This window comes from Xenopus laevis, chromosome 6L (assembly GCF_017654675.1).
Source record: "Xenopus laevis strain J_2021 chromosome 6L, Xenopus_laevis_v10.1, whole genome shotgun sequence".
Classification (NCBI taxonomy): domain Eukaryota; kingdom Metazoa; phylum Chordata; class Amphibia; order Anura; family Pipidae; genus Xenopus; species Xenopus laevis.
Window position 1 is genome coordinate 44,650,905 of NC_054381.1, and position 27,592 is coordinate 44,678,496.

The 27,592-nt window shown below is 37.8% G+C and overlaps 1 protein-coding gene across 1 annotated transcript in view; it reads left to right on the top strand.

The window, feature by feature from the left end:
* Positions 1–27,592, top strand: part of chn2.L (chimerin 2 L homeolog) — a 170,246-nt gene that overhangs the window by 73,095 nt on the left and 69,559 nt on the right. The window contains exons 3-6 of the mRNA XM_041565431.1: positions 2,945–3,000; positions 6,402–6,433; positions 18,799–18,912; positions 20,454–20,736. Of these exons, the coding sequence (XP_041421365.1) occupies positions 2,945–3,000; positions 6,402–6,433; positions 18,799–18,912; positions 20,454–20,736 (485 nt within the window). The remainder of the gene's footprint in view (positions 1–2,944; positions 3,001–6,401; positions 6,434–18,798; positions 18,913–20,453; positions 20,737–27,592) is intronic.

Genomic DNA, 27,592 nt, shown 5'->3' on the forward strand with positions numbered 1-27,592 from the left:
ACACTTTGAAATTCGAACTATTTTTCCTCTATTTCTTCACTCGAGCTAAGTGAATGGGCCCCTAAGCAGGGCTGGCCTTAGGCCAATTGGACCAATTGGGCCCAATTGGGCCCCGCACCTCTGGGGGGCCCCGCACCACAGGGCAGCACAGATAATATTTCCCTCAGCACATGATGCTGCCTGGCCTGCCCCCAACTTTGAGAGTCCAGCCCATCCCCAAATCCATAGGTCTAGCCTGCCCCCAACTCTCATAGGCCCAGCTTTCCTCCAACCTTGATAGGCCCTGCCTGCCCCCAATCCAACCAAGCCTGCTCCCAAGCTGAATCGGCCCAGCCCCAAACTAATTGGCCCAGTCCACTCTCCTATTTCCTCCCTCTCTCTCTTACCCTGTGTGCCCCTATTATGTTACCTTGTCTGCCCCTTTCCTTTCTATTTTGTGCCTGTATGCCCTTATTTTCCTAAATACTTGGTGTGTCAGTAGCCAGCAACACTTTGTCTAGGGGCCCCGCCAACATGGTCCCAATTGGGCCCCACATTTGATAGGACCAGCCCTGCCCCTAAGTGTCAAATTTTGAGTTCATGGGAGTTATGTTAAACTTCAGCTCCACCTTTTCATTTGCAGCACACCACTTACTTCTTATTGCAGGGTGCATTCATATCCCGAGCTGCTTCCAAGCCCAATATGCCCAGGTGCCAAATAGGGACGAAGCACACCAACTCAGCCAGGCAATGCTTTTATCACATTTAATGCAGAAGTATTAAAAGTTATTTTAAACTCCCATGAACTCGAAATTTGATCAATTTTAATTTATTATAAAAACTTGGGTGAATAGGAATGACCCGCAAATTCGAATCAAATTAGATTCGAGTTTTTTCTCTGAAAAAAACTCAAATGTCAGGAAGGTTACAAACAACTCCAAATATGTCTTCCGTAGGCTAAAACAGCAATTCGGCAGGTTTAAGGTGGCAAATAGTCAAATTCTAATTCTTAAAGGGTCAGTGTACGATAAATTTCGAAAATTTAATTAGAATTTAAAAAAAAAACTTGAACTGAATTTTTCACATTTCCCTAGTCGAATTTGACAGTTTTGCCCATAGAAAATACGAATGTTCACTTCAACCCCTCGTAAATAAGCCCCTCATTTCTTATCTTTTCCAATGCTGAGCAGAATCCCTGAGTTTCATTAAAGGCAGGTTTCATTAAAGCAATTAACACAATAGTTTTCCACAGATGCTGCTGAGAAATGTAATAACCAATGTAGCAAATTGTAACAGTTCAGAATCTGCACCTTGAGTACTGAGGATCACGACTGAAACGCCAGAGACAGGAACATTAAACGTTAAATTTAGATTTTGGAAAAACTGTAAAGAATAAAAGATAGAAGGCAATTGAAAAGTGTTTGAATTTCTGGTAAACAATCTGAAAACAACTGAACTGAAAAAAAGTGTTTGGAAGGTGAGCAACCCCTTTAAAACTGCTAGAGCACTTTTGCTCAGAAACACTGGCATGTTTTAAGTGACAGTGACTTGTTAAAAAAAAAAGCACTTACGCTTTCAGGCAAATGCTTTTGTGAAGTGAATGGGGAGTGTTCTGAGCATTTTGTGTCCTGTCCCTAGAGCTACAAAAAAAATGCGTGGGTTACAAAACGCTAGAAATCTACCTGTGTGCCATAGACTGATTAAAGATGCATATTGGTTGCTATGGGTTACTTCTTTGTATTTTTTTTTATAATAAAAACCCACTGTTGTCAGTCTGAGCTTCATGCACAGTGATATTATGTGTTTTTATTATAATTGATAGGATGTTGTATAGAGTTGCAAAAGGATGCATATATTGTAAACTTTTGTAAAGAAATCCTTCAGCCCAGTACATATTAAAATGATTGTTACACAATGCAGAGGTCTATCTTCATATATTGTTTTAATAATTGATGTCTGTTGCCATGTTTATCACAGTACCCCTGTTGTGCTGGAGTATTTCTTCTTTCCTTGATATATATACCTTTGAGAGAAACTGTGTAATTAGTCTAAGCTAATCGGAAATCCAGCTACAAATTCCATTTTCATTAATGATATTTGCGGTGAAGAAAGCAGTCTCTTCAGCCTTTGACCTCATGCATAAGTAAACCTGGCTAAATAGTCCCTGAACATATTCAGAGAGATCTAACTTGTAATAATAAAGATAGTGGACAACCGTATACCACAGAAAATGATATTCAGCTCAGCAGAATTTTCTTAATTCTCAGTAAAACCATCAGTACAAAAGCATGTGGCTGTTCTAAAGAAATTAAGAACTTTGAACACAGCACAATTTGTACAGTAACTAGCTTGCTAGACCTCAGTCTTTACCCTGACTTGTACAAACATTCCCTCGGTGTTTTCCTATTTTCATTTCAGTCAATTTGACTACATTGTGCAAAATTACAGTCCAAGCATTTTTCCAGCGGCGCAGTGTTTGAAGCAATGAAATATGCCATGTTCAAATAGTCTATGCTGTAAGAGTCAGCATTTAGGCAGGATTAAATTCACAGTCCCACGAATGTTGACTTTTATAAGAGTGATGAAACTGAACTGGGATAGTGGACAAAATGAAAAAAATGTATACCAGTGTAAATGTTATATGTTGTTTACAGCAAATACTGCAGTTGCCACCAAGCACATTTTAAAAAGTGGATATTTTAAAAAGAAATTTATCTTTTATTGACCAAGATACCATAAGTCCTACATGGAAGACTAAAATTGAATTTCATCACGTCCAGAGCAATGAAGCAGCACCAATGTATTCTTTTGTGCATATATTCTTCTTTGGTGCAATGTATACTTCATTTGTGTTTCATGCCTTGCATTTCCTATTTCTATATGCAAAACCCACAGTATGTCAGCAGAAGGAAACCTTTTGTAAATTCAATGGATCGTATAGAATGTAATCTTTTATGTTTCACAGTGTATCAGTTACAACAGGAGGCTCCACGACCCAGGAGAATCACATGTTCTCTGGAGGTATGTACTAAAATAATTTTAATATATGGCTTGAAGTATAAAACATTTTGATACAAAAGATTTCATGTGTAGACAGATAACACTTGTAATTTGAGGTGCATTGTGAGTTGCTAGATTTCTGCATCATTGTATACAGTGCCTATTCCTTTTTTTAGAGAAATGTTTATTTAGGTATTGAATCCTCAGCAACAATTTTATTAGTACACCATGAGAATACCTCAACAGCAATTAAAACTGTAATTTCTGATATTGCTCATAACATGGTTCTGCACATTATTTTCTCTTTACCCACACCAAAAAGAGAGGTTTTCCCCAAGGCTCAGAAATTTGATCCTTAGGAAAAAGTTGTACAGTGCAAACTTTTCTCAATGCTAGATTTAAAAAAAATACTACCAGGCCAATTTTCTTCCATCTGGCATTGATCTTGGTTCATACTAGTCAAAATGTTCCTGCGGCTTAATAGTATTTATAGAATTTTAAGATTGCACCTATGCATAGAAGAAGTTGCTGGAGCATTTGATGCAATACTGGATTGGACGTTTTACTGAATTTGGTGTTTTGCATTCACTTGGGACAGTAGTACTGTGGTTGGGACTAGCCCTAGACTCTTTCCCCTTGGAACTACTAGAATACTACACCTCTCTGGTCTCGATGTAGAAAGTGCAAATAGTACTATTTTGCTGCTAGCATAATTTTGCATGAGCCTTGAAAGGGCTGAAGATTAATTATTCAGTAATATAGTATACAGAAAGAAAACTGGTATACAACTGATGCATTTGCATCTCTTAATTCAAAAGCACCCCAAAGATTATGGAAGGGTAATCCATACATAATTTCCAATCACCTTTCTTTATTTACTAAGGTACCCAGGTACTGGTTGGTAATTCATCTCCAATAGTTTCCCTCCATTAGAGGGCCCCACCAAAATGTTCAACATTGGGCCCTTTAATTGATAAGACCAGCCCAGCTCATGGAAATGAGAAACAATATGTTTCTCAATACTGTATAATAAAGTTGGAGTGTTATTTTGAAAGACAGTTATTTTTAATACATTGTCTAGGCCAGTGATATATTTGTATTTGTATCTAACTGTCCATAAAAATCTGACTCCTACCTGAAAGGAAAATGGAACTTTTAATTGGTTTTATTTAGAATGATGGATTTTATTCCCATGATGTAAAACTCATTAACCAAATTATTTTGGTTACAAGTCATCCCCCTGCCCCCATTGGCTGCTATGGCAGTTATCTAAAAGAACTCCTGCATGGCAGGTCATTGAAGCTTGGAAATGCAGACTGACACATCCCTGTGATCACAGCTTTCCTTGTCCTTTAAAGATGGGTTACAAGGTTGGCAATTATACCAAACTTTAGTTGGCCCTAACTAGTGAAAATGTTATTTTTGGCTTAACATTCCTTTTAACAAACTGAATATCCATTTAGGCATTTAAACCAACATGTTTGTGCTCTTCAGCAATTGCTCTATACTGTCTTGTTTTATTACTATGTTATGCAACAAAGGGCCCTATGTATGCACAGTATTGTAGACTATAGCAACCAATCAGATGGACAAACAGCTGGCCAGTAAATTATATTGATAAATGGTTAATTAGGCTTAAAAAAAGTTAGAGAGCTAAGGCATAGTTTAGGTGCCTCATTGGACACATGAAGTTGTCAGCAGAAGATATGCAACACAAATGTCTGTCCCATATGAGAATGAAAGGTTATAAGTACGTATACAAAATAAAATGTGTGTGCTTAGCTCAGTTTTATATACAAGTTCTGCAAGTGAAGCATGCTATGTTTATCTCACTAGCACTCATTCTCAGAAAGGTAACATGTGGTTACATGAGGTGCAATAAAAAACACTAGTTCATAAATTTGAGCCACTACTGTATGACCTTTCTGCAGAAGAAAGAAAACAAAATACTGTGAACCTGCTTTTCATTTTGCTTCTAAAATGCCTTCTGCAAAATAAGTAAGGGGAACTGCAAAATGGTGCTGGATGTTCTCTGTGCTCTGTGAGATTTCTTTGCTAGTGCTTTTGTGTATCTAACTATGTTGGAATGATGCAACACAAGTAGGAGGACTACGTCTCCACTCCATAGTCACAGTTATTTCAAGTTCAGGGGCCATAGCAAGCACGTTAACAATTCCTTGCGCTATAACACCTTTCTCACCACTGCCCTCCCACACAGATACCCCTCCATTAGCTTCCTGTTCTTCTACATATGGCACATTCATTAGCACGCACTGACTTTTTTGAACATTGTACCTGGGATCCCACCGTGAGGCCTGCTTATCATATTTCAACATTGGTGTTGGTTTTATCCTCAATGTGTAAGGTCCCATTCACATTCATACACACACACGGTCAATGTTATCTGCCAATCTGTATGTCATTTTGGAGTGTGGGAGGAAACCAGAGTACTTGGAGGAAACCCATGCAAGCACTCCTTTCAGATACTGGATACCTGGATCTTTACTTTTGCTTTTGTCAGCATCCCTGCATTCCTTTACTTTCAATATGACTTCTGTGGGTTAGAGGGCAGGAGGAAATTTGTATTTTTCATTACATTTCAAATAGAAACACCAGTAAAGTTATGGTTAGATGGCATACAAGGAGCCAAATTGCTTGGGCTTTCTGCTTTAAAATGAATACAGAAAAAGCTGTAAAAGTGTTTTACATTTTATATTTATTTTATAATGGAGAGAAATTTGATCCTTTTATCCTTACTCAAAGCCTTAGTGGAATCCCTTCTGGGCGGATGATGAACTTTACTTAGATGACCTTTTGCAAAGTAAAATTAGGTTCAGTTAGTAGTGACAACGTTTAGATATAGTAATAATAATGATTTTATTTTTATGATTAAAAAATTTAAATCTTGTCATTCATGACTTTTTCCTGTTATTAACCAATTAACCAGATTCTAATAAGTATGCTAAAAATTGCAGAAAAATAGTAATATCATGAAAAAGTCAAAATTTTTCTAGCACAATACCCAGTCAACTGGCGCCAATGCAAACATTTTTCCAGAGTACTGGATTGCCAGATGCCCAAATTCTCAGCATGAGATGAATTTAATTGCCCCAGGATTCAGTCAATTTTCTTGTCAGTAAAGTTTTCTAATGGATTGGCATATTCATAATTAGCTTTGTTTGTTTACATATTCTAGTTCAACAAAAAACATCTAATCTTCCTTGAGAAGTCCAAAGAAATTCTTTTATGTGTGGCATTACATTTTAGTGGCAGCATTTTGAGTTGCAGGCCAGAAAGAGGCAAAATAAGAAGGCTAATAATAGAGAAAGAAAAAAAAAATTACTTAATTTTTAAAAGCTTTACAGATGTCACCTTTGCCAGATGCAACTAATGTGAATATTTTTTCTTATTTTTGAACACAGGTGGTAAACAGACCAAAGCATTATGGAAGGGAGTACGTAAGCCTTTTATTTGTACTGTTATTCCTACTGTTTTCTGTATTTGCTCAGCTTATTGCCCTAAAGTCTCCATTTCTGAAGGATAAAGTCCTTTTATGTTTGACAGAAGAGTTTGTTTATAATACAGCGAATAAAGCCTATGCGTCCTTTCTCTCAGACCAGTCCGGCCACTCACCACGTTTTGCCAAACTCAAAATAAGCCACATCTCTACTGACCATGTAATTTACTTTACTCAACCCATTCCAGCTCTCTATGGGGCAGATTTACTAAAGGGCGAAGTGACTAATGCTGCCGACGATTCCCAGCATTACCGATTTCAAGCACTTTGCCAATTTACTAATGTGTGCAGGCGTAACGTCTCTAGCGAAAGAGACAGACGCTAGCGGTCATTCGCACTCTATCGCCAGAACGAAAATTCGCCTGGACGTTACTCCGCAAATTCACTAAGATGCGGATTTTACTGAACGTTACCTCTTTCACCAGAATTGCCTTCGCCAGCTGAGACCAGGCGAAGTGCATTGGAGTGCATAGATCTTCCTCAATCTTCTGTTGCTTATCATATTTTTAGTGGAAAAAGTCCCAAAAAACGCTGGCGTCTTTTCCTTTTTAGCCTGCAAAAGTCCTTAAAAATTTTTTTGGGTAACTGGATTCCCCCATAATTTTCTAACATATGGAATATAAACTGTACAGTGGGCTCATGTGTAGGGCATTATAACAACTATATTTTCTTTATTAAGGTTTCCTGGACTTATGTAATGTATTTGCTGCAACAAATACGTCCATTAAACTTTATAATTTCCCACCGTATGCAAATTAGCCTAAGCAAAGACTCCTAACAAAGTTGTGCTAGGCACTAGTGCATCTTCGCTTTGAATGCTGAAGTAACGCAAGTGAAAATTCGCCAGTGTTCGGCGCCCTGGATGCAAATTCGCATTTTAGTAAATTAGTGTTGTCTGAGCAAATTTTCGTCTGTCGAAGTGTTGCGTTGGCTGCGAAGCCGTCGCTGGCGAATTTTCGCTGCTTAGTACATTTTCCCCAATGAGTTATGTGACTGTACAATAAATTATAAGGAGCAAAAGGGACAAATGAATATTCAATAAGCAATATAGCAATAAATTGCCAAGCATTTAACCACAAATGTGGAACTGTTTTGTAACTTCATTTCCTGCTCTGCGTATCATCTAATATCCATAAAGAATGAAGTGTTGGAAATACTATAAGACTCCCTGCGGTTTGCCATTACTAAGTAATCAGAATGGCTCATTGCTTTCAATTAGTTAATACAAGCGTTGCATTCTATTTACAGAGTACAATTCCCTGACAGCCCATAGTCAACTTAAAGTGAAGAAAAATACACTACATTTTAAGCCAATAATTCAAAATTGAAAAAAAAATCCTTTTTCTCTGTAATAATAAAACAGAACATTGTATTTGATTCTAACAAAGATTTATCTATATCACAGGCACACAATCCTACTGTGTTTATTTAGGGGCAAATTTACTTATGGTCGAATATCGAGGGTTAATTAACCCTCGATATTCGACTGTCGAAGTAAAATCCTTCGACTTTGAATATCGAAGTCGAAGGATTTACCGCAATTCGTTCGAAACGAATTGACTACATAAAAAAATAGACTACATTTTAAGCCAATAATTCAAAATTGAAAAAAAAATCCTTTTTTTCTATAATAATAAAACAGTACCTTGTATTTGATTCTAACAAAGATTTATCTATATCAGAGGCAAACAATCCTACTGTGTTTATTTAGGGGCAAATTTACTTATGGTCGAATATCGAGGTTTAAGTAACCCTCGATATTCGACTGTCGAAGTTAAATCCTTCGACTTCGAATATAGAAGTCGAAGGATTTAACGCAATTCGTTCGATTCTAAGGATTTTAATCCATCGATCGAATGATATTTCTTCGACCAATAAAAGATTGCAAAGCCTATGGGGACCTTCCCCATAGGCTAACATTGACTTCGGTAGGTTTTAGGTGGCGAACTAGGGGGTCAAAGTTTTTTCTTAAAGAGACAGTACTTCGACTATCGAATGGTCGAATTCGATAGTCGCAGTCGAAGTCGCAGTCGAAGGTCGAAGTAGCCCATTCGATGGTCGAAGTAGCCAAAAAAAAAACATTCGAAATTCGAACTATTTTTTATTCTATTCCTTCGCTCGAGCTAAGTAAATGGGCCCATTAATGTTTAAATGTTCTTTTTAGTAGATCCAAATCACAGAAAGACCCATTATCTGGGAAACTCTAGTTCCCGAGCATTCTTGATAACAAATCCTAACTAAGATGCATAAATGCATATTAGTGGCAAAACAATCCTACCGGGTTTACTCAATGTTTACATGTTTTTAACAGAGATCCAAGTTACAGGAAGAATCCAATGTAACAAGCATTCCGGCATACCTAGTTTTAATGTCTGAAACCTTTTAGCTGGCTCAACACCTACAGTATATTTTGTATAATTTGGAAATACTGTATAAATTGAAATCTGAATAGCCAGGGTCATCAGATTATGTAGTTTCTGGATTTTGTATGCTTTACACAAATTATTGATATTCAGTAAAATAAATATGTCACTAAACTGTGTAATTTCAGTAGGGTAAATTTAGCTTGCTATTGGTTAAGAACATCAAGGGTACTGGTTAATAAATGTCAGTGTATTAGAAATGTAGTCCGATAGCAAAACTATATAGATAGATGACAGAGTCCTTACAACAGCAAGCGAGGAATCAGTCATCTGTCTATAGTTTTGAATGATGTACATTGTATCAGCTTTCATCACTATTAATAGCTGAAATATATTTGTATATGATTCAGAAGGAAATTTCACTATATTAAAGGGGGGTCAGATTCAAAAGGCCTAAAGTGTATGGTGCCCCAGTTTTTGATCCTGACCTATAAGTTAAGAATCCCACTTTTTTGAAACAATGTTTGCACTATGGTAGGTGGATTCAAGTGCTAAAATATACTTTTTTAAAATGTTATGAATTTTTTTTATAATTGTTATGATTTAATTGGGTGAGTGTGCATGGAGATTTTTTAGTGTGCACCAAAGTTTTTTACATGCAATAGTGTCGATATTTTAGACGTGGGTGTAGGTCAAATGCTATTCTTGCCTGTGGTGTTCTGAGGGTTCTATCCTGTCTGTGTATGTCCTTGGGTACCACAGAGAGCAATTATCTTAAGGGGGATGTTTACGCTTGAACACATTTTTAAAGTGTTAAAGATGGACTTATATAGGTGATTTTTATTAAAGGTTTTTGTATTATTAGCCTTCCTATTTTGTAGTTTTCTGCTTTGCAATGGAAAATGCAAAAAAAAAAAAACAAAAAAAAAAAACAGATGGCCTGCAAGGCATCTATTTGATCATTATTGCTATTTTTTGTTGTTTATATTTCTATTCAGCGGTTCAACTGTTTCTGCCTGGTATTTAAAAAGAACATGTTTTCTTACAGCAGGAAAAGTAAAACAATCTTTAAACGTACTTTAAATATAACTCTTGTCTCTGGTAAATAGAAAGAGCATGCAAATATTAGTCATTAAGTGACCCTTCAGTTAATGTAGACCTTGTACACCATCAATCAATTGTTGAAATATAACTCCAAACACTATTAGTCGGTCACTTGGGTGTTGGACTTCAGTTCAACAGGTATGAGGCCATGAGTTTAATAACTCTACTGTACAGTTGACGGAAACCTCCTTTATAAAAGAGGTTAATGCTTTACTGGCCTTCTGGTTACACATTGGAATTGGTTTTGCACAGCTCAGTGAAGTTTATTAAACAGCCATGATTTAAAGACTGCTGCAAGCTACCTACAGCTTTGGAAATCCACTGATAAAGCTATCTTCTGTTCTTCCTGACTCCTGTCAGTGTTTGACTTGAAGAATGAGGAGGAGAATGGAGATGGGAGCAGTGCATTTCACAGATCATAAACTAATGAATTCATATCTGCATGCTCTGCATTTATTTCTGACATATTTGTCTTACAGTTCTGTATCAGCTATCAGCTTTAAATAACAATCTCCACAACTAAGAAAGATGCTTTATTACATCAGCTCAGCTGCCTTCTTACCTCTACGGCTTATGCAACAGCTAATAGTCAGATGAGAGTATTTTAAAAATGACAAAGAAATGTACATGCATGATAAAATAACAGTAAGAAGGATGGTTAAACCCCAGAGCAAGCTGCAAAACTAGTATTTATGTCGTTCTGTAACTGTGGCCTTTGTTTTGACTTCTGCCCACTTTACTAATGACCAGGAACCCAGAATAAACTTCACAATTATATACCTTGTATTCTGTATATATACCTTGTGCAGCTGTAGCCTAATCATTTTTTTGTCTGATATCTCTCAGTCAGGGTTGTAATAATAAATGGAAATCTATCTGGGCATTTGGTGAAGACCCACCATCAGAAATTGATTAAAGCATCTCCTAGAAATGGCTGGCCCCTCATTTTAACATAGCCATTTCTTTATTTAATTTAAATTTCTATTAAAACAAAGTGTTTCTAAGGTGAGAACACCACGACACGTCTGGAGCCGACACGTCGCTATGCGACAAAACGCATGCGACGTGTAGCATGTTCTAAAGAAACAGGAAGTGAAGGAGAAATCGCAGGTAAGAACAACGCACTGCGTTTTCATCCGGCAGTCGGATAAATGTAGTTCTTACCTGCGATTTCTCCTTCACTTCCTGTTTCTTTAGAACATCTGACACGTTTTGTCACATAGTGACTTGTCGGCTCCAGGTGCGTTGTGGAGTTCTAGACTAAGGGATTTTTTTTTAATGAAAGGTTTATATCTGTGATTATGGCTTATTTACTGTATTTCCAAGCAGTGCACCTGAACCTCATACTTACCTCATTAAGTACAGACTATTTATTTATTGCCTGTCTTATTATAATCAAGTTCTCCTGCTAGAGCAGCGATCCCCAACCTTTTTTGCACCATGGACCAATTTCAAGCAAAACTATTTTAGGAGGACCCGGGGCGGGGGGGGGTTACATGCATGGCTGCATTTCAGGCTTACCAAAAAAACTGTCCAAACAGTATTTTGGTCCTTATCGCAATCAGTAGAAAGCTTCCTGGGATTCGCACAGCTGTTGTCATGGCAATGGGGCTTCAGGGAGCTCGGATTGCAGGTAATTAAGGCCTTTTTTATTGTTTTTGCAGGTATTATAGACTGCAGCTGGGACCAGAGGGGGCCCAGTTCAGTACAGCCCACGGCCCAGTGGTTGGGGGGCCCCTGTGCTAGAGTATAGTCCTATTACAAATTTATTGGGGCAGCTGTGTGGGTCCACCAATGAGATCGGTGCCCTGGGCCTACAGGTACCTTGAAGTGGCCCTGCTCCCAATATTTCTATTCTGCTGAGTAATTTCTCCCATCCAAGGGAGATACATTTCTATCATGAGCACAGCTCATAAAAGATCAAGTGAAACGAGACACTTGACATAGCACTTGCAGGTCAAATCAGTAGCAGGTCCAAGCAGGTTAAAATGCAGGTTCTGGTCACAGGTCTGCTTTTCAGAAAATGAACTCTTGCAGAGATTTACATTTGCAAAACACTAAAATACAAATTCAAAACAAACATTTTTTCTCGGTTTCCTGCTGAAATGGTTAATCGGCAGCATAGCCTTGATTTCTCCAAAGTAACCTGCTTTTTTCCTGCAGATGATTTTTCTTCTTTTTATGGTAGCTGCAAAGGCAACAACCAATCTGTACAGCCATTAACCTTCACACATTACAATGTAATTTCAATAGGAGTCTTTTGTTATAGCTGCGCCTTGGCTATGTACATATTTAACCTTCAGCAGAATACATCCAATATAATCTTCTGCAAAAGGATTCCACTGAGTCGGGTTTAGAATGTAAATTAGATCCCATTGTTTTCATAAATGAAAGTGATAGAAGGGAAATTGAATCATAATTAGTGATCTGGGCTCTCAATGTTCAGCAGCAGGTGTTTTCAACATGCAACCTTACAGTTACAGCCCATCTACTTGTGGCTGGGTTTTTTTTAAATTTAGCCATGAATGGAAGGCTGCAGGCTAAACTTCCTACACACTTATTTTTAAAGGTGTTTATACATCTCTTGTTTTACAAGAATTACCCTACGCAGTTGCACCTTGGCTGTACATCCTACACACTTGTTTTTAAACGTGTTTATACATCTCTTATTTTACAAGTATTACCCTACGCAGTTGCACCTTGGCTGTACATACAGTCCATTGTATCACCCTGCAGAGGTGAAAACAGGAAGAGGAAACATTTACATTTTCTATGCACCATTCTCTGCGTTTTAAAAAAATGATATATAGCTGAATACTGTTTGTTCTTACATTTCCATACTTACAAAATATGTCCTGATTTTGTTCATTGAAAACACAAGCACAGAAACATTTCCTGATTTATTTCTTTACTTTTCAAGGCTCAGAAATACTCGGTGGGAGAAAATAATTATGAATGAAGACAGATTCCCGAATGCCTCAACCTTGAAAGGGTTATATCCGTTACACCAACCTAGATACAGATTGGAAATTGTGTTAGGTTCTTATATAAGAAGGTGGTGCATTGATGCATACACATTTCTTATCTATAATTACGGGAGGGAGAGCTTACCCTGGCTCCCTACACACAAGATTAACATTGAGCCAGTCATCCAAAGGAACCCAAGCAGCACCCATCCCCTCAGTGGAGCATGCTGATGGGGATATTTTGGGGTCACTTTTCTTCATCAGGGACAAGATTAGGATAGAGACAAAACAGGGAGATTATAGAGGAAAATATCAGGGGCCTGATACTGAGGTTCATATTCCAGCTAGGCAATGACTCATCCAAAGATACACTGGAGGGGTTTAAAACCAAAAACCTGAATTATTTGTTACCACTCTTTTGTTTTATATGGGCCCTGGAAACTAGTGACAGCACATGCTGTCTACGATAATAGAAACATGGATAGCTGTCAAGCTGCAGTGAGAAGAGTGCTATCACATAGCTTTATTTGAAATTCTGCTATCCATATTACCATGCACACTCCTCTGACAGCATATCCATGCTAGTGCCAATAATAATGCAAACAAGCCATAACATGGGTGTCCTGTAAAAACAGCACCCATAGTAAGATTCAAGTGTCTGTCCATTTAGGTTATGAATAGCACCTTCACTTCTTACTTGAAAACATGTAATTGTAAAGGCAGAGACACGGTCAGATTCGGGGAGATTAGTCGCCCAGCAACAAATCTCTTCTTCGGGGCAACTAATCTCACCAAACTGCCTTCCCCTGCCTTCCCTCCGGCTAATTCATGCGTAGATGGAGCACCAAGATGGCCAAAAATCGATTAAAAACTTAGATTTTTATTTCATCATATTAAAACAATCGACAAACAGCATGCCCTTGTAATCCCCTGGGTCATGTGCTCAACGCGTTTCGTGACAGCTCGTCACTTCCTCAGGAGCTAACCCCTGCACACACCCACACCAATTTATAAAGGGAACGTGAACTCCACAGCACACCTGGGTGAAAAAATCAACCAACCCAGGTAGGTGTTGTATGTTTATAACACCCTCCCACAATTGACAACAGGTAATCCATAGCCCAACAATGTCTATACAAAATCAATACCTAAAACATATATACAATTAAAAACATAACTGATAAAGAAACAGAAAAAGGAAAAAAGAAGAATAAAGCTCACTGAACATGTAAAGATACTATGTTATTCTTATTATCTGATCACTCAGAAACTGCCACAAAAATTGTAACATTAATGAAACAAAAACTCCCTAAACATCAAATGTAGCAAAATGCGGGAGTACTTATATATAGAAACCACAGGGATAATCTACATTAAATTCATCAATTAGAAAAGGAATAATTAAATTGGAATGATTTAATAGAACATGAGTACATATATAATTTACTATAATTTAATTAATTTAATTTAATTTAATTTAATAAAAACAAGATAATTCCCATTCCCTATTCATTCCCCCAAGGGTCTCCGAAGTCTTTAACTGATAAATCCAATATGCTTCCTTGCACAATAGTTTTCTATCTAGATCCCCTCCTCTTACTCCCAGTTTAATGTTATCTATAACCTGAAAGGATATCCCGATCTTCCCATCATGTTTCTCCAAAATATGCTTTGCTACTGCTGATCTATAATCCCCTCTATTAACCGCTGATAGGTGTTCTAGGAATCGTGTGCCCACTTTTCTTATAGTTTTGCCTACGTATTGGGCACCACACTTGCAATTTATCAAATAGATCACTCCCGTCGACAAGCAATTAAAATATCTTCCAATAGTATACCTCCTACCCGTGTACGTAGCTGAAAATTCCTTAGACACCTGTATAAACGAACATGCCTTACACCTGGTCCTGCCACAGCCATAGTTACCCTTGTACCTCAGCCAAACGCTGTTGTCCACCGTCTCCTTGGAGCTATATAAGCTCTTCGAAACCCAGGACGCTATGTTTCTGCTTTTCTTATATACAAACGATGGACGGGCATCCAAGACTTTTGCCAGCACCTGATCTTGCATGAGAATCCCCCAGTGTTTCTTGATACTCCTTGTTACTGCTCCTGTTCCCTTACCAAAAGTAGTACAGTATCTCAGGGGTCTATTCTGTAATCCCCTATCTTTCCCTCTATGGTTACTCCCTTGTAGCAATATTTTTCTATCCATCGACACCGCCTTCTCATAGGCTGACCTAATGTCCTCATTATCATATCCTCTCTCAAGGAACCGATCCCAAAGTTGCATAGACTGACTATTAAAGGTTTCCCATGTAGAGCATATCCTTCTAAGGCGTATGAACTGTCCCACCGGTATACCCCTCAAGCAATTGGAGGGGTGGGCACTACTTGAATGTAACAAAGTGTTCCGTGTGATAGGCTTTCTATAGAGATCAGTGACGATCTTACCCTCCTTTACATAAAACATCACGTCAAGGAAAGGAATCTGAGTTTCGTGTGTATCCATAGTAAATGTCAATCCCTGTACCTTCTCATTACAATATCCAACAAACTTATTTAAGGAATCTACATCCCCATCCCATATGCCAATGCAATCATCAATGTAGCGAAAAAACCGGATTAGTTGTCCTTTAAAGGGGTTCTCAGGGACGAAAATATGGAGTAGTTCAAACCACCCCATAAAAAGGTTGGCATATGTGGGGGCGAACGACGCCCCCATCGCCGCCCCGCATTTCTGTAAATAGAAACGTCCATCAAAAAGAAAATAGTTTGTCCTAAGAAGAAAATTGATAGAATCTAATAAAAATTCTGACTGTTCTCTTGGAAAAACCCGTTCTCTCTGTAGCCAAAAACTTATAGCCTCAATCCCCAACTGATGGTTGATGGAAGAATAGAGGGCCACAACGTCCATGGAAAACCATCTATATCCCGGACGCCAAACCGTACCTTGTATCTTATCGATACACATCGTGGTATCCCTTAGATAGGTTGGAAGTTGTTCAACCAAAGGTCGTAATAATCCATCAACATAAATTGACAAATTAGAACCTAGGGAACCAATACCTGCCACAATGGGCCGGCCCTTAACCTCCGTCAAGGACTTGTGTACCTTGGGTAGTACATGAAAGACGGGAATAATAGGGGACTTGCACCCAAGGCCTTCCCATTCTCTTTTAGACAGTACCCCATTATCATACCCTTCAAGTAGAATCGAATCCAATTGGTTCATGAACTTTTTTGTGGGGTCTGATTGTATACGTGAATATGTATCGGTGTCATTAAGCTGACGTAAAATCTCATTCTCATATGTTCCCACATCCAGAACCACAACAGACCCCCCCTTATCTGCCTGCTTGATAACAATGCTTTTATCTTTACTCAATCCCCGTAGTGCTTTAAATTCTCTTATTGTCAAATTCTTACATCTTGTGCCCTTAACGGTACCTACCATCTTTTCAATGTCCGATTGGACCAATTTCTGAAATATAGATATTTGTGGGCTCTTAGAATTAACTGGATAGAAGTCTGACTTTCTCGTCATCCCTGAATGTCTCACTGCCAAATCTGCATCGTCAATGTTTTCATTCAATAAATCATTTAGGACATTTAATGTGCATAAATCACCAAAATCATGAATATCACCCCCCTGTCCCACTCCATAGTCCCCATCCTGTAAAGAAATCATCGATTCAGTTAAAACTGAAGGTGTCAGCATATCAGCCCCTGACAGAGTCACATCATCATTGTCCTCCCTGGCGGTATCCTCTTGGGCAAAATGTCTTTTCAGGGTAAGGTTCCGTATAAACCTATTCAAGTCCAGTATCAAAGAAAAATCATCGCAATTTAGATCGGGGATAAAGTTAAGCCCCTTAGATAGTACTGACAGTTCATCCGAAGTCAAAGTCTTAGATGACAGATTAATTATATTATCAAAAATAGGCTTACCCCTCTCATCCAATGGAGCCGATGTTATCTGCCCGTCGGTCCCAAACGAGACCCCGTCGGGTAGCCCACTCACCGCTGCTTGGTGCGTGCTCCTTTCCCCGAGTACCATTGTTGGGGGTATGGATCTGTATCTCCGTCCGCCCCTCCGCCTCCTCCTCTGCCCCTTCCAAAGCTGCGGGTCTTCATAGGATCCATCCTCGGAGTCGACTGATCCCTTGGATTGTATAACTGCGGCCTCGCCATCCGGTCGTTGTCCATGGCCTCCGGGTCCGACCTTAAAAAAGGAGAAGAAGGAGAAAGGGAAGGTGTACGGATGCCCCGCATCTCGCTTTCGTGTCCCACGAACTGCACCACTCGGTCCCTCTTAAGTATTGAGCGAGGTCCTGAGCCGGAGAGCACAGAATTCTGTCCCCCTCCCCCATGTGGGGAGCGCATGGGCACACTATTGGATCTCCAAACATACACCTGTCCACTATCGTAGTCACGTTTATCTCGTTGAAATTTGTCCCTCTTGTTAGTCTTAACCATATACTCAAATTGTTGCATCTGTCTATTCAGTGTATCCAATAAACTTTTGTCAAAACCTGCGCATTTCTTTGATTGTAACAATACTTGGCTCTCAGTTACTTCTTTCTGCACCTTCACCAGCTGTTGTTTATTAAATGAAATAATGAGATCCATTAATTTGTTAGAACAGTCTGTAAGTGCAGCATTCCAAGCCGGCTAGAATGTAAATCGCGGGTGGGATGGCACTCAGAGTGCTTCGTTTTCCGAAGTCGCCCAAAGTTGCCTTATGAGGAAATTTTGGGTGACTTCGGAAAACGAATCGCTCCGAGTGCCATCCCACCAGCAATTTTCATTCTAGCTGGTGGGAAGGCAGGGGAAGACAGTCTCTGCCCTTAAGGATATAGATTAAAGTATGCTGGGAAGTTCTCATGCTGTAGATTATATAGTGAATAATGTACCCCCAGTAATAATATACAAGTGCAAGTATGGGGCCCTGTTATCCAATGCTCGGAACCTGGGGTCTTCCAGATAACGGATCTTTCTGTAATTTGAATCAACTCTTAAGTCTAAAATAAAATAAGATTTAAACATGAATTAAACCCAGTAGGATGGTTTTGCCTTCAATAAAGATTAATTATATATTTGTTTGGATCAAGTACTGTTTCATAGGCACTGTTTTATTATTCACTTTAGAAATGACTTGTGAATTGGTTGGAGTCTCCCCTTGCTGCAGGTTCAGGGGGCTGCACCTAGACCACAGATCTGGAGCGGTGAATGACCTGCAAATATACAACATATTGAACAGAGTCTCTCAAGTTAGAGGTTCAGGGCATATGCACCCAAACCTACCCAGTAACTGGCTGAGCATCTTAGGAAATATAGTGCATATTACACATTGTTATAATTGTGAATATTTCTATGAGTCGTTGGGGTTGAGCATATCCAATGCTGTTCATTACAGAGAAAAGGAAATAATTTGGATTACTTGGATAAAATGGAATCTATGGGAGACAAGTCTTTCCATAATTCGGAGCTTTCTGGATAACGATTTTCCAGATAGTGAATCCTATACCTGTATAAGTTTTTTTGGAGTTCCTTGACCATACAGAGGCTGATTTATAAATGTCATGGAACTACAAGGTAACCTCTAATGTCTTCACATTTTACAAGATGGGGTACGACATGTTTTAAAGTTCACAAGTTTCAGTGAGTCATGTGACACAATTTACTTAATTTATCTCTCAGCACAAATTAAAAGCAGCATTTATAAGGATACCATTTACAGGCTATGCATGCCTCTTGTGTATGATAAACTGATAATTATAAATATAATTAGTAAGAACTTTAGGCAGCCTTAAATTATGTCATCATTCTTAATGATTCTTTAATATCATTCTCTGTTGTCTCTCAGGTTTCATGGCATCATTTCCCGGGAGCAAGCAGACACGTTGCTGTATGGAATGGAAGGAGCGTACCTCATTAGGGAAAGTCAAAGGCAGCCTGGCTGCTACACACTTGCACTTAGGTACATATATTTCTCTTGCATGTCAGTACAAACTAATGTCATGCAAATGCCCTGTAAGCTTTATTAAAGGGTGAAATTTTAAGTCCTCTAGATTGTAACAAACTGTGTCAGTTATATTTTAGCAGAATCTAAAGGGCTGCAGGTTAGCTATATCAGAATTAGTGAATGGGAAAAGTGAAAAAGTGACAGAAACATTTTTGTGCATGCCCGGGATGGCCTTTCCTGGTTAACATGTGTCTGCTGCCTTCCATTCACCGGATTCCGTTTCTTCCAATCCACCCTTTGTCGTGTTGAAACTTTAAAGGGCATGTAAAGGCAAAAAAATAAAATCACATTTTTACTTTCTTTAATGAAAAAGAAAACGGTCTCCAATGTAATTTAATTAAAAAATGTGTACTGTTTTTATAAAAACCTGACTGTATGCAGTGAAATTCTCCCTTCATTTACTGCTGTGGATAGGAATTGTCAGACAGTCCCTCACTGCTCTGCAGGGAAACAATCATATTTATGAACAGCAGGGGGAGCCCCCGCCTTACTTCCCAGAAATCAAGCAGCTTTGTTTCTTTCCCTGTAGAGCAGTTCCTTGTTTTGTGACAAAAAGTCATGTGATTTCCTTCCCCGCCCCTAGTTTGCATATGCAAATTAGGATTCGGTTCAGCCGGACAGAGGGATTCAGCCAATCCTGCTGAAAAAGGCTGAATCCCGAACCGAATCCTGGATTCGGTGCATCCCACTGTTTTTTTACACAGCATAATATATATGCCCCCTAGAACAGCATTTGGTCCAGTCTCATTTGCCACTGCAAAAATATTTGTGCATGGCAGCACTTTAATCCTGCTATTTGTGCTTGTTTGTTATCCACACTCTTTGATTGTAAACTCTACAGAGCAAAAAGCTTTTTCCTTCTATGTTTCGTACCACATTGCGCCAATCTCAGTGTATATATATTGTATATTCATTTATTCCAATGTTAATGGAAACTTTTAGTATGTTATATTTCCCTCATTCTTCCTGGGCAATCTGATATTTGACTACACATGTGCCTGTGACCAGTTTACACAGTATCTGAGTGAACAGGACTTTAAAGCTAAAAAGGTAAATACTTTCTCCCAAACCAGAAAAAAGAGGGTTATGCATGCTCGGATGAAAGTATATCTCTTTTATTCATCGCTGCATTAATAATAAGCATTGAATGTTTTTTTTTTTAAACTAGCATAAGCAATTTTATTCATGCTATAACAGATAATCAGGATATAGATAAAGATAGCACCTGGTCTACCAAAGTAACAAGTTGTTCGCACATTATTGCCCCAGAAACCCCAACTCTGATACGATAATGCAACTAATTGTACTGCCACAAACCAAATCCAACTACAGTGTGTCATTGGATGTGATTTCTGGTTGCTTTTATGAACCCTCTATTATGATTTTATGTGTGAGTAGTTGTTCCGTCTTTACTTACATATAAATTGGAGATCTACAGGAGGCCAAACTGAGCACTAGAAAGTAACATGGAAACCGATTGATGCTCTTTTTCCCAGGTTCGGTCATCAAACCCTAAACTACAGACTCTTCTATGATGGAAAGCACTTTGTGGGAGAGAAAAGGTTTGAATCCATTCATGATTTGGTAACAGATGGCCTTATAACTTTGTACATAGAGACGAAAGCTGCAGAGTATATTGCAAAAATGACAACCAACCCAATTTATGAACAAATTGGATACACGTCCATGCTGAAAGAGAAAGTTACCAGGAGGTTGAGCAGAACCAAGAATGAATCAAAGCGGAAAACTGTGACAAATGAAAGCAAGTCTGTGGACAAGGTGAATACTATTTATTATATACAAGTGTATTTGTATTATACAATAAACATGCTTGGGATAGATTCAGGATTAGCATTAAAGGAGTGTGAAAGACCAAATGCATGTTGGGTAGGTTAAGGTTTATCAGGCTGGCACACGTCACAGTCAGGTTGGCGTGATTCTCGAGTATTATGATGCCTACAGATTTGCAGTGGCTAAAAAAATATTTCTATAACCAGAGGAAAAATACTGGAAAGTATTAGTTATTCTTTTTGTTGTCATACCGTTTTAGTTCTCACTGCAGCAAATATAAACTTTAAATGTATGAGAAAAAACATCCAGTGCTTCAATGACAAAGACCTACATTATATCTTTTTTAAGGAAAGGGGAAAGGTAAAAGTCACACTTTTTCATTCTGCTATTGCTAGATGCTATTTTTTTAATACATTTTCAAATAGTGCCATTTCATTGATGTCCACTAGTTTCGTTCTGTATGCACCAGAGACAAAGCACACCATTATTCAAGGGACATACAATTACGGCAGACATTTTTACCTGTCCTCCTTTCTGATTTTTCAAATGGTTTTCTGCTTATTTAAAACATAAAAGAGCCCTCTTCTACTATAATGGACATGGGTTGTTGGCTGGGAAATTGCCACAGCAACTCTGTTCCCTACTGGGGCTTTTATGATTATGTTGAAAAAATTGGTTTATTTAAAAAAGGAAATAGTATGGTGACATTATTCTTTTAAATATTTTGCAGAGTGTATTTAATTTCATATTAAATGTCTGTCTCAGAATTACTTTCCCAGCAGAGATCTCATTAGCAGTAATATGCAGCTGTAATGTTTATGTTCTGATTTTATCAATCTGTGATAAAAAGCAATTACACAGCAAGTGAACCGTTTGCCCCATACCTTTATTGCATTGTGCTCTTCTCAAACTCGCTGTTCATTATTATTCAGGTATCAATTTGCCCTACAAGAAGATAAAATTCCGAGCATTATATTGTGTGCTGTCTGAAATGTAGAAACAAATACCATGGTTACCAGGGATACCAACATATTTCTTTGAGCAGGGTTACTCAGATACTGTATATGTTCTGGTGCTTGCTCAAGCCATGCACAATGTTTTTCATAAGCAGCGCAGATGTTTTGACTTCAAACTCCTCCTCCTTAAAGTACCATATTTGGGTAGGACTCATTTCACAGCATAGTAAGGTTTTATCAGTCCTCCATTATAAGAATATCAAGGGCAACAAATAAATGTTTGCTCCAGGTCTCATCATAATCTGTCCAAACTGGGCCCAGAATAACCAATAACGGGCCAGATTCAATTCAGAGAGGAAAAGGCTTATCAAGTAAAAAGTCATGGACGAGATTCAATTTAAGATGCAATTCAATTCAGAAAAACTTATCTAATAGAGTGAAAACTCTATTGAAGTCCATGGGAAAAAAATGGACCTGGATAAGGAGAAAACTTTTTTCTCCTCTAATTGAATCTTGACTTTTCACGTGATAAACCGTGAGATAACTTTTTCTCACTGAATTTAATCTGGCCCAATATGTTTGCTTTTCAACAGGTAACCAGTAAATGCTTCCTGCTGGTTGGTTGCTAACTTACATAGCTAATAGAGAGCCAATAAGTATCTACCTGAATTTTTAGTCCCCCAATCAGTTTCTTTTGGCCCACCAGGGTACACCATCCTCCTTACATGTTATCTTAAAGGGGTTAATATTTAGTATGATTTAGAGAGTAATATTATGAGACAATTTGCATTTGGTTTTCATTTTTATTATTTTGAGTTATTAAGCTTTTTATTCAGCAGCTCTCCAGTTTGCAATTTTGGTTGCTAGGGTCCAAAATGATCTTAGCAACCACTGCTACTTGAATAAGAAACTGGCATTTGAATGGGAGAGGGCCTGAATAGAAAGATTAGTTAAATGTAGCAATAACAATACATCTTTAGCCTTACAGAGCATTTGTTTTTTTAGATGGGGTCAGTGACCCACCATGTGAAGGCTGGAAAGAGGCTAATTAAGAAGTTGCTTAGCATTACCCATTCCATAACATACTAAAGGGTAATTGTACTTAATCATGTTTTAGGTATGATATGTATTACTTGTGTATAATAATTTCTTTAAATAGAAACTGTATTGGGATAACCAGGCTATATGGGATACCTCTCTCATGAAACTGTAGTAGAGATGTCAGCCTGGATCTTTTAAGATGTAGGTACTGTAGGGACATGCTGTAGGCAAAAGAATCTGTGTATATGGAACAAGTTTGCTTGTTTATAGTACTTCTACATTCCTCTAAACTGGACATCACCAAGGGGGTTATTTACTAAAACCCAATTTTGCCCAATTTATTAATAAAATAACTCGAATAAATTGAATCGGAAAAAAAAACAGTAAAATTGAGTGAAAACCCGAATCATATGATTTTTTCTGACTTTTTTCCCAAATCTCTTGATTTTTTCCGGTTTTTACCCTGAATTTATCAGATTATCGGGCTAAACCCAAAGCAAAGTACAGCAAAGGAATTCCAACGGCACACAGGACTGTAAGAAATTCTCCGCTTTATTTCTTACAGTCCTGTGTGCCGTTTGAATTCCTTTGCTGTACTCTGCTGTGGGGCTTGCTGAACCTCTACCATTGTGCACCAGGAATATGGTTGTTAGCTATTGGATGTGTGAGATCCTGCCTTGTTCCTAGCTTGTAAACCCAAAGCAAACCATGATAACTTCCCATTGGGATAGGGATATCTCCCAATGAATTATACAGGACCTCAACAGTTCTGAGATGGTGGATTTTCGGGTTTTGGGTTCTTTGCAGCATTGGGGTATAATAAATCTTGAAAAATTCAATTAAATTTAGGTTTTTTCTTTCCACGAAAAATTTGAGTTTTTGTCCCAGAAAGCCATACCAGATAAATTTGAGATTTGGTAAATAACCCTCTAAATCTTGGTTTAACTGTATTAGTGATTACTTTTACTTGTACTTTACTTTAATGGTTGTATGTATGTATATATATTTTTATTCATATAGCACTATTTGTGTACACAGCACTGTAAAGCAGAACAACAAATTAATAGAACAGAGTCATCACAATAGTAACTACTAATGCATATAAAGTACTGTACAATAATGAATACAAAGTACAGTTACAATAAAGAGTAAGAGCGTGTCGAAGAGACAAGAAGATGGAGGTCCCTGCCCTGTAGAGTTTACAATCTAAATACAAAGCCATTTTAATAGTATTTTGTGTATAATCACGCATAATTACAAAGCTGTTCAATGTAAGGTTTTCAGAGCATGTCAGAAGTCAGAGTCATTAATATAAAATTCAGCCAAAATGGATGAAGTTGTTTGCATTCATTTTAAAGGCAATCAATACCTTATGCAATATGCGTTCATTAGATGTGTCCCTGACTTTTGATCTAGTACTTCAATATAATACATTTTGTGCCTGTAAGTATACCACTTCTTTGTAACTCTGTATTTGTTTGTTCTTCATGTATCTGCTTTTACTGTATTGTAAAAATATACTGTTGTTAACACCGTTATGTGCTAAAAATGATGTGTGAACAAGTAGCACAACATCAATAGTTTTATATATATATATATATATATATAACAAAACATTTTAAATAAAAAAATATGAGGTAAGTGTGATGGACAAGAAGTACCCTCTGCAGGCCACATAGATAACTGCAACCTGGGCTGCCTTACGATTTAAATTTGTTCCCTGGAGCACATGAAGTTAAAGCATTTTAAGGCTCCTGTGACTAAATAATCAACAAGAATACTGATTTGCAGGGTTTCAGGGTTGACTGAACCCAATATATCCCCCTCTCAACCTTCTATAGGAGCCAATGACTAAAATAACAAAAAACAAAAATATTGTCTTGTGAACATGATATTATCTCCAGGGTTCCCATAGTGTGTTGCATCAATAGGCTCAACAGACAGAAAAAGAATCAGTGTAATGCCAATTTAACAACACATACTGGAATTGTCTCCTCTGACAATTTTGACCACAAGTTGCACAAATCAGTGCCCAGTCTCAATGACACAGGCAAAAAAATGCTACATTGCAGTTTTACAAAAACATGAGATTGGTACCCAAATTGCACTTTGCACATTGCAATGCATTCAGAAATTACCCTTATGCTGTCTAACTCTTCTATACCGAGTACATTTCATTTAATTTTTTATCTTCTCTTATTTTCTTACTCAGTATTTATAAAATCATTAGAATGCCAATAACTAAATGACATATACAAATTACTTTTGATTTTTATATTGCCTCTCTATATTTCATTCTCATGCTTACCCAAGTGTATGTTGTACTGATATGGGATATATTATAAAAAAATGTTTGGGACCTGTGGTTTTCCAGATAACACTATATGCATTAACTTATTTTAAAGGACAAGAAAACACTGTGTCCTTGTCATTCCTCACTAGGGATACTTGGGAAAGGTATCAAGAATCTGCATTAATTTTTTTTCCTTAGGCTGGTGCAGTTTTTTTCCTAAAAAGTACACCAGCATGGGGAAATACATAGCAATTGAAATGGGTGAATCCACCTTTCCCTGTCATTTACGTTTTCTAATAAATCTAAATTTTTGTAGCAAAATAAAAACTCAAATTTTTAGAGATTTATCATAGCCCAAAGCTGCTAAAAATATTAATCCAAAATACGCCATCTCAAACCTGTAGAGGTTATGTAGAAATATATGTCAATGGCAGATGTTGTTTCTTCAAATCGTGAACTGTGCTGGATAATATATATATATCTCTAGCACACACATATATTTTTGAGCAGTTTTTATAAACCTCCTTCAGGAATTCATAAGTAACCTTTCAAAATTAAAGGAGCACAATACTGAGCTCTAGTGGCTGTTATACTGTATAGCTCAGGCTCAGACTTAAATGGAGAAAAGTGTGACTTGCAAACTTGAATGAGTGGATCTTTCCCCCGATATGCCCACCTTGAGGTGGTCGATATTGTTTTGATTGTTTGCCCTCATGGCCACATCAACAAACTGATACAATCCTCACCCTGGGGCACCTTCCCGATTGGCTGATTCGATTGTTTGCCCTCATGGCCACTTCAACGAGCTTGGGAAGGTTGAGCAACCTTCCCAATGCCGCACACCCACACTTAACTTTTCAGCATTGCAGCTAGCCGAGGTGGGGCTTCATCATGTCACCTGCAGGGGAGCCCTGTACTTAATGCCTGCCATAAGCATCATATGTTCCTGGGCTCATCACATTTTCTGCAGACTGGGTAACATGCAAGCCAGGTGAGTTGCAGTGGACAGCTATGGCTGCCCACCTCATATCCCTCCTGTTCCATGTGAATTTGTTGGGACATCTTGAAAATAAATTATGACAAGGAAATCTCAGCATCTAATATTTAATAATAATTAATCAGCCTATGTGTAATTTATTTTAAATGGTCTGTGAAAGTGTTAGGCTACAGAAAATATTTACTTTAAGGATAGAGCAAAAAATAAATGTTATGAGTTATGTATCTAAAGGCAAATAGCATGTCAATGCAACTTAGTTTAAAACCCTAGCTTTTAAACAGTGTACAGTAATTAATCCTATGTCTTGATTTTACAAAAAAAGGCTATTGCAGTAAAAGTCAGGCATTCTGTAAAGTAGAACATGATAACAAATCTGTCTGGTATTCTGTATGATTAATGCAACTATACGTCACCCAGTAATTGTATTGAGAAATATTTTCCAACTCAGAGATAATAATAGGTGTGTTAATCTCAGCCAGGTTATATTAGCCCAGAGTAAACTCCATGAGTATTCTTTATTTTCATTCTTGCTTCCAGTACTTGTATATTATGTTAGGCAATGTTGAATTTTTCATTCACCATCAAATTCCTAGAAATATCTCACATGGTGGAGGTATGGGATCTCTTATCCAGAAAATCTATTTTAAGCAAATAATTGACATTTTTAAATGATATATGGAAATCTAAATACGGAAGACCCCATTTTGTTGCAAAAACCTAGGTCCCAAACATTCCAGATAATAGATCCTATATATATGGGATTTCTATATAAAAAATATCTTCTAGTAGGAATGCAGGGTCTCACACATAATAATAGTTGGATGCTGCTCTGTCAGACTATGCAAGGTACTTCAATAGTATTTTGACACCAGGGCTTGTATAGAATTATTTTAACTGAAGATCAGCCTTCCTTGTTTTTCATACATTGACAAAGCAATGCATGGAAACTTGGACAGAACAATGCAACCACTACTGGGAAATATTAATGAGATCATAATTAGTGATGGGCTAATTTATTCCCTGGGCATGGATTCGCCGTGGAAAAATGTGCTGCGACAAAAAAATTGTCACTCGTCAAAACTGTCGCACATCAAAATTATTCTGATACCCATAATGCATTTGGACAAAAGAGTCGCACGTGTAAAAATTGTTGTGCGTCAAAATTATTGGGGCGCCCATTGATTTTAATGCATTTGGACAAAAGAGTGTGTGTATAAAATTTTTCTCTCAATTGTCGCTCTTGAAAATAATATTGACGCCCATTGACTTCAATGGAATTTTTTCGCTGCTTCGGCGAAGTGAAACAAGACAGATTCGCCCATCAATAATCGTTTCTAATGCTTTATCTGGCATTGTTACATAGATACTGTACATTGCAACTGAGGTTGAAAAAAAAGCTTGTCCCTCAAGCTTTTGTCAAAATCACTCCTAAGAGACTCAGTGAAAAGCTGTAAACTCGTTATTAGGAACCTTGTGTAGTGAACGGTACTTTTGGATGCACAGGTGAACCCTGTAGGTTCCAGTGTTCACCGACTCACTTTTGGGGCCCAGGTTTTC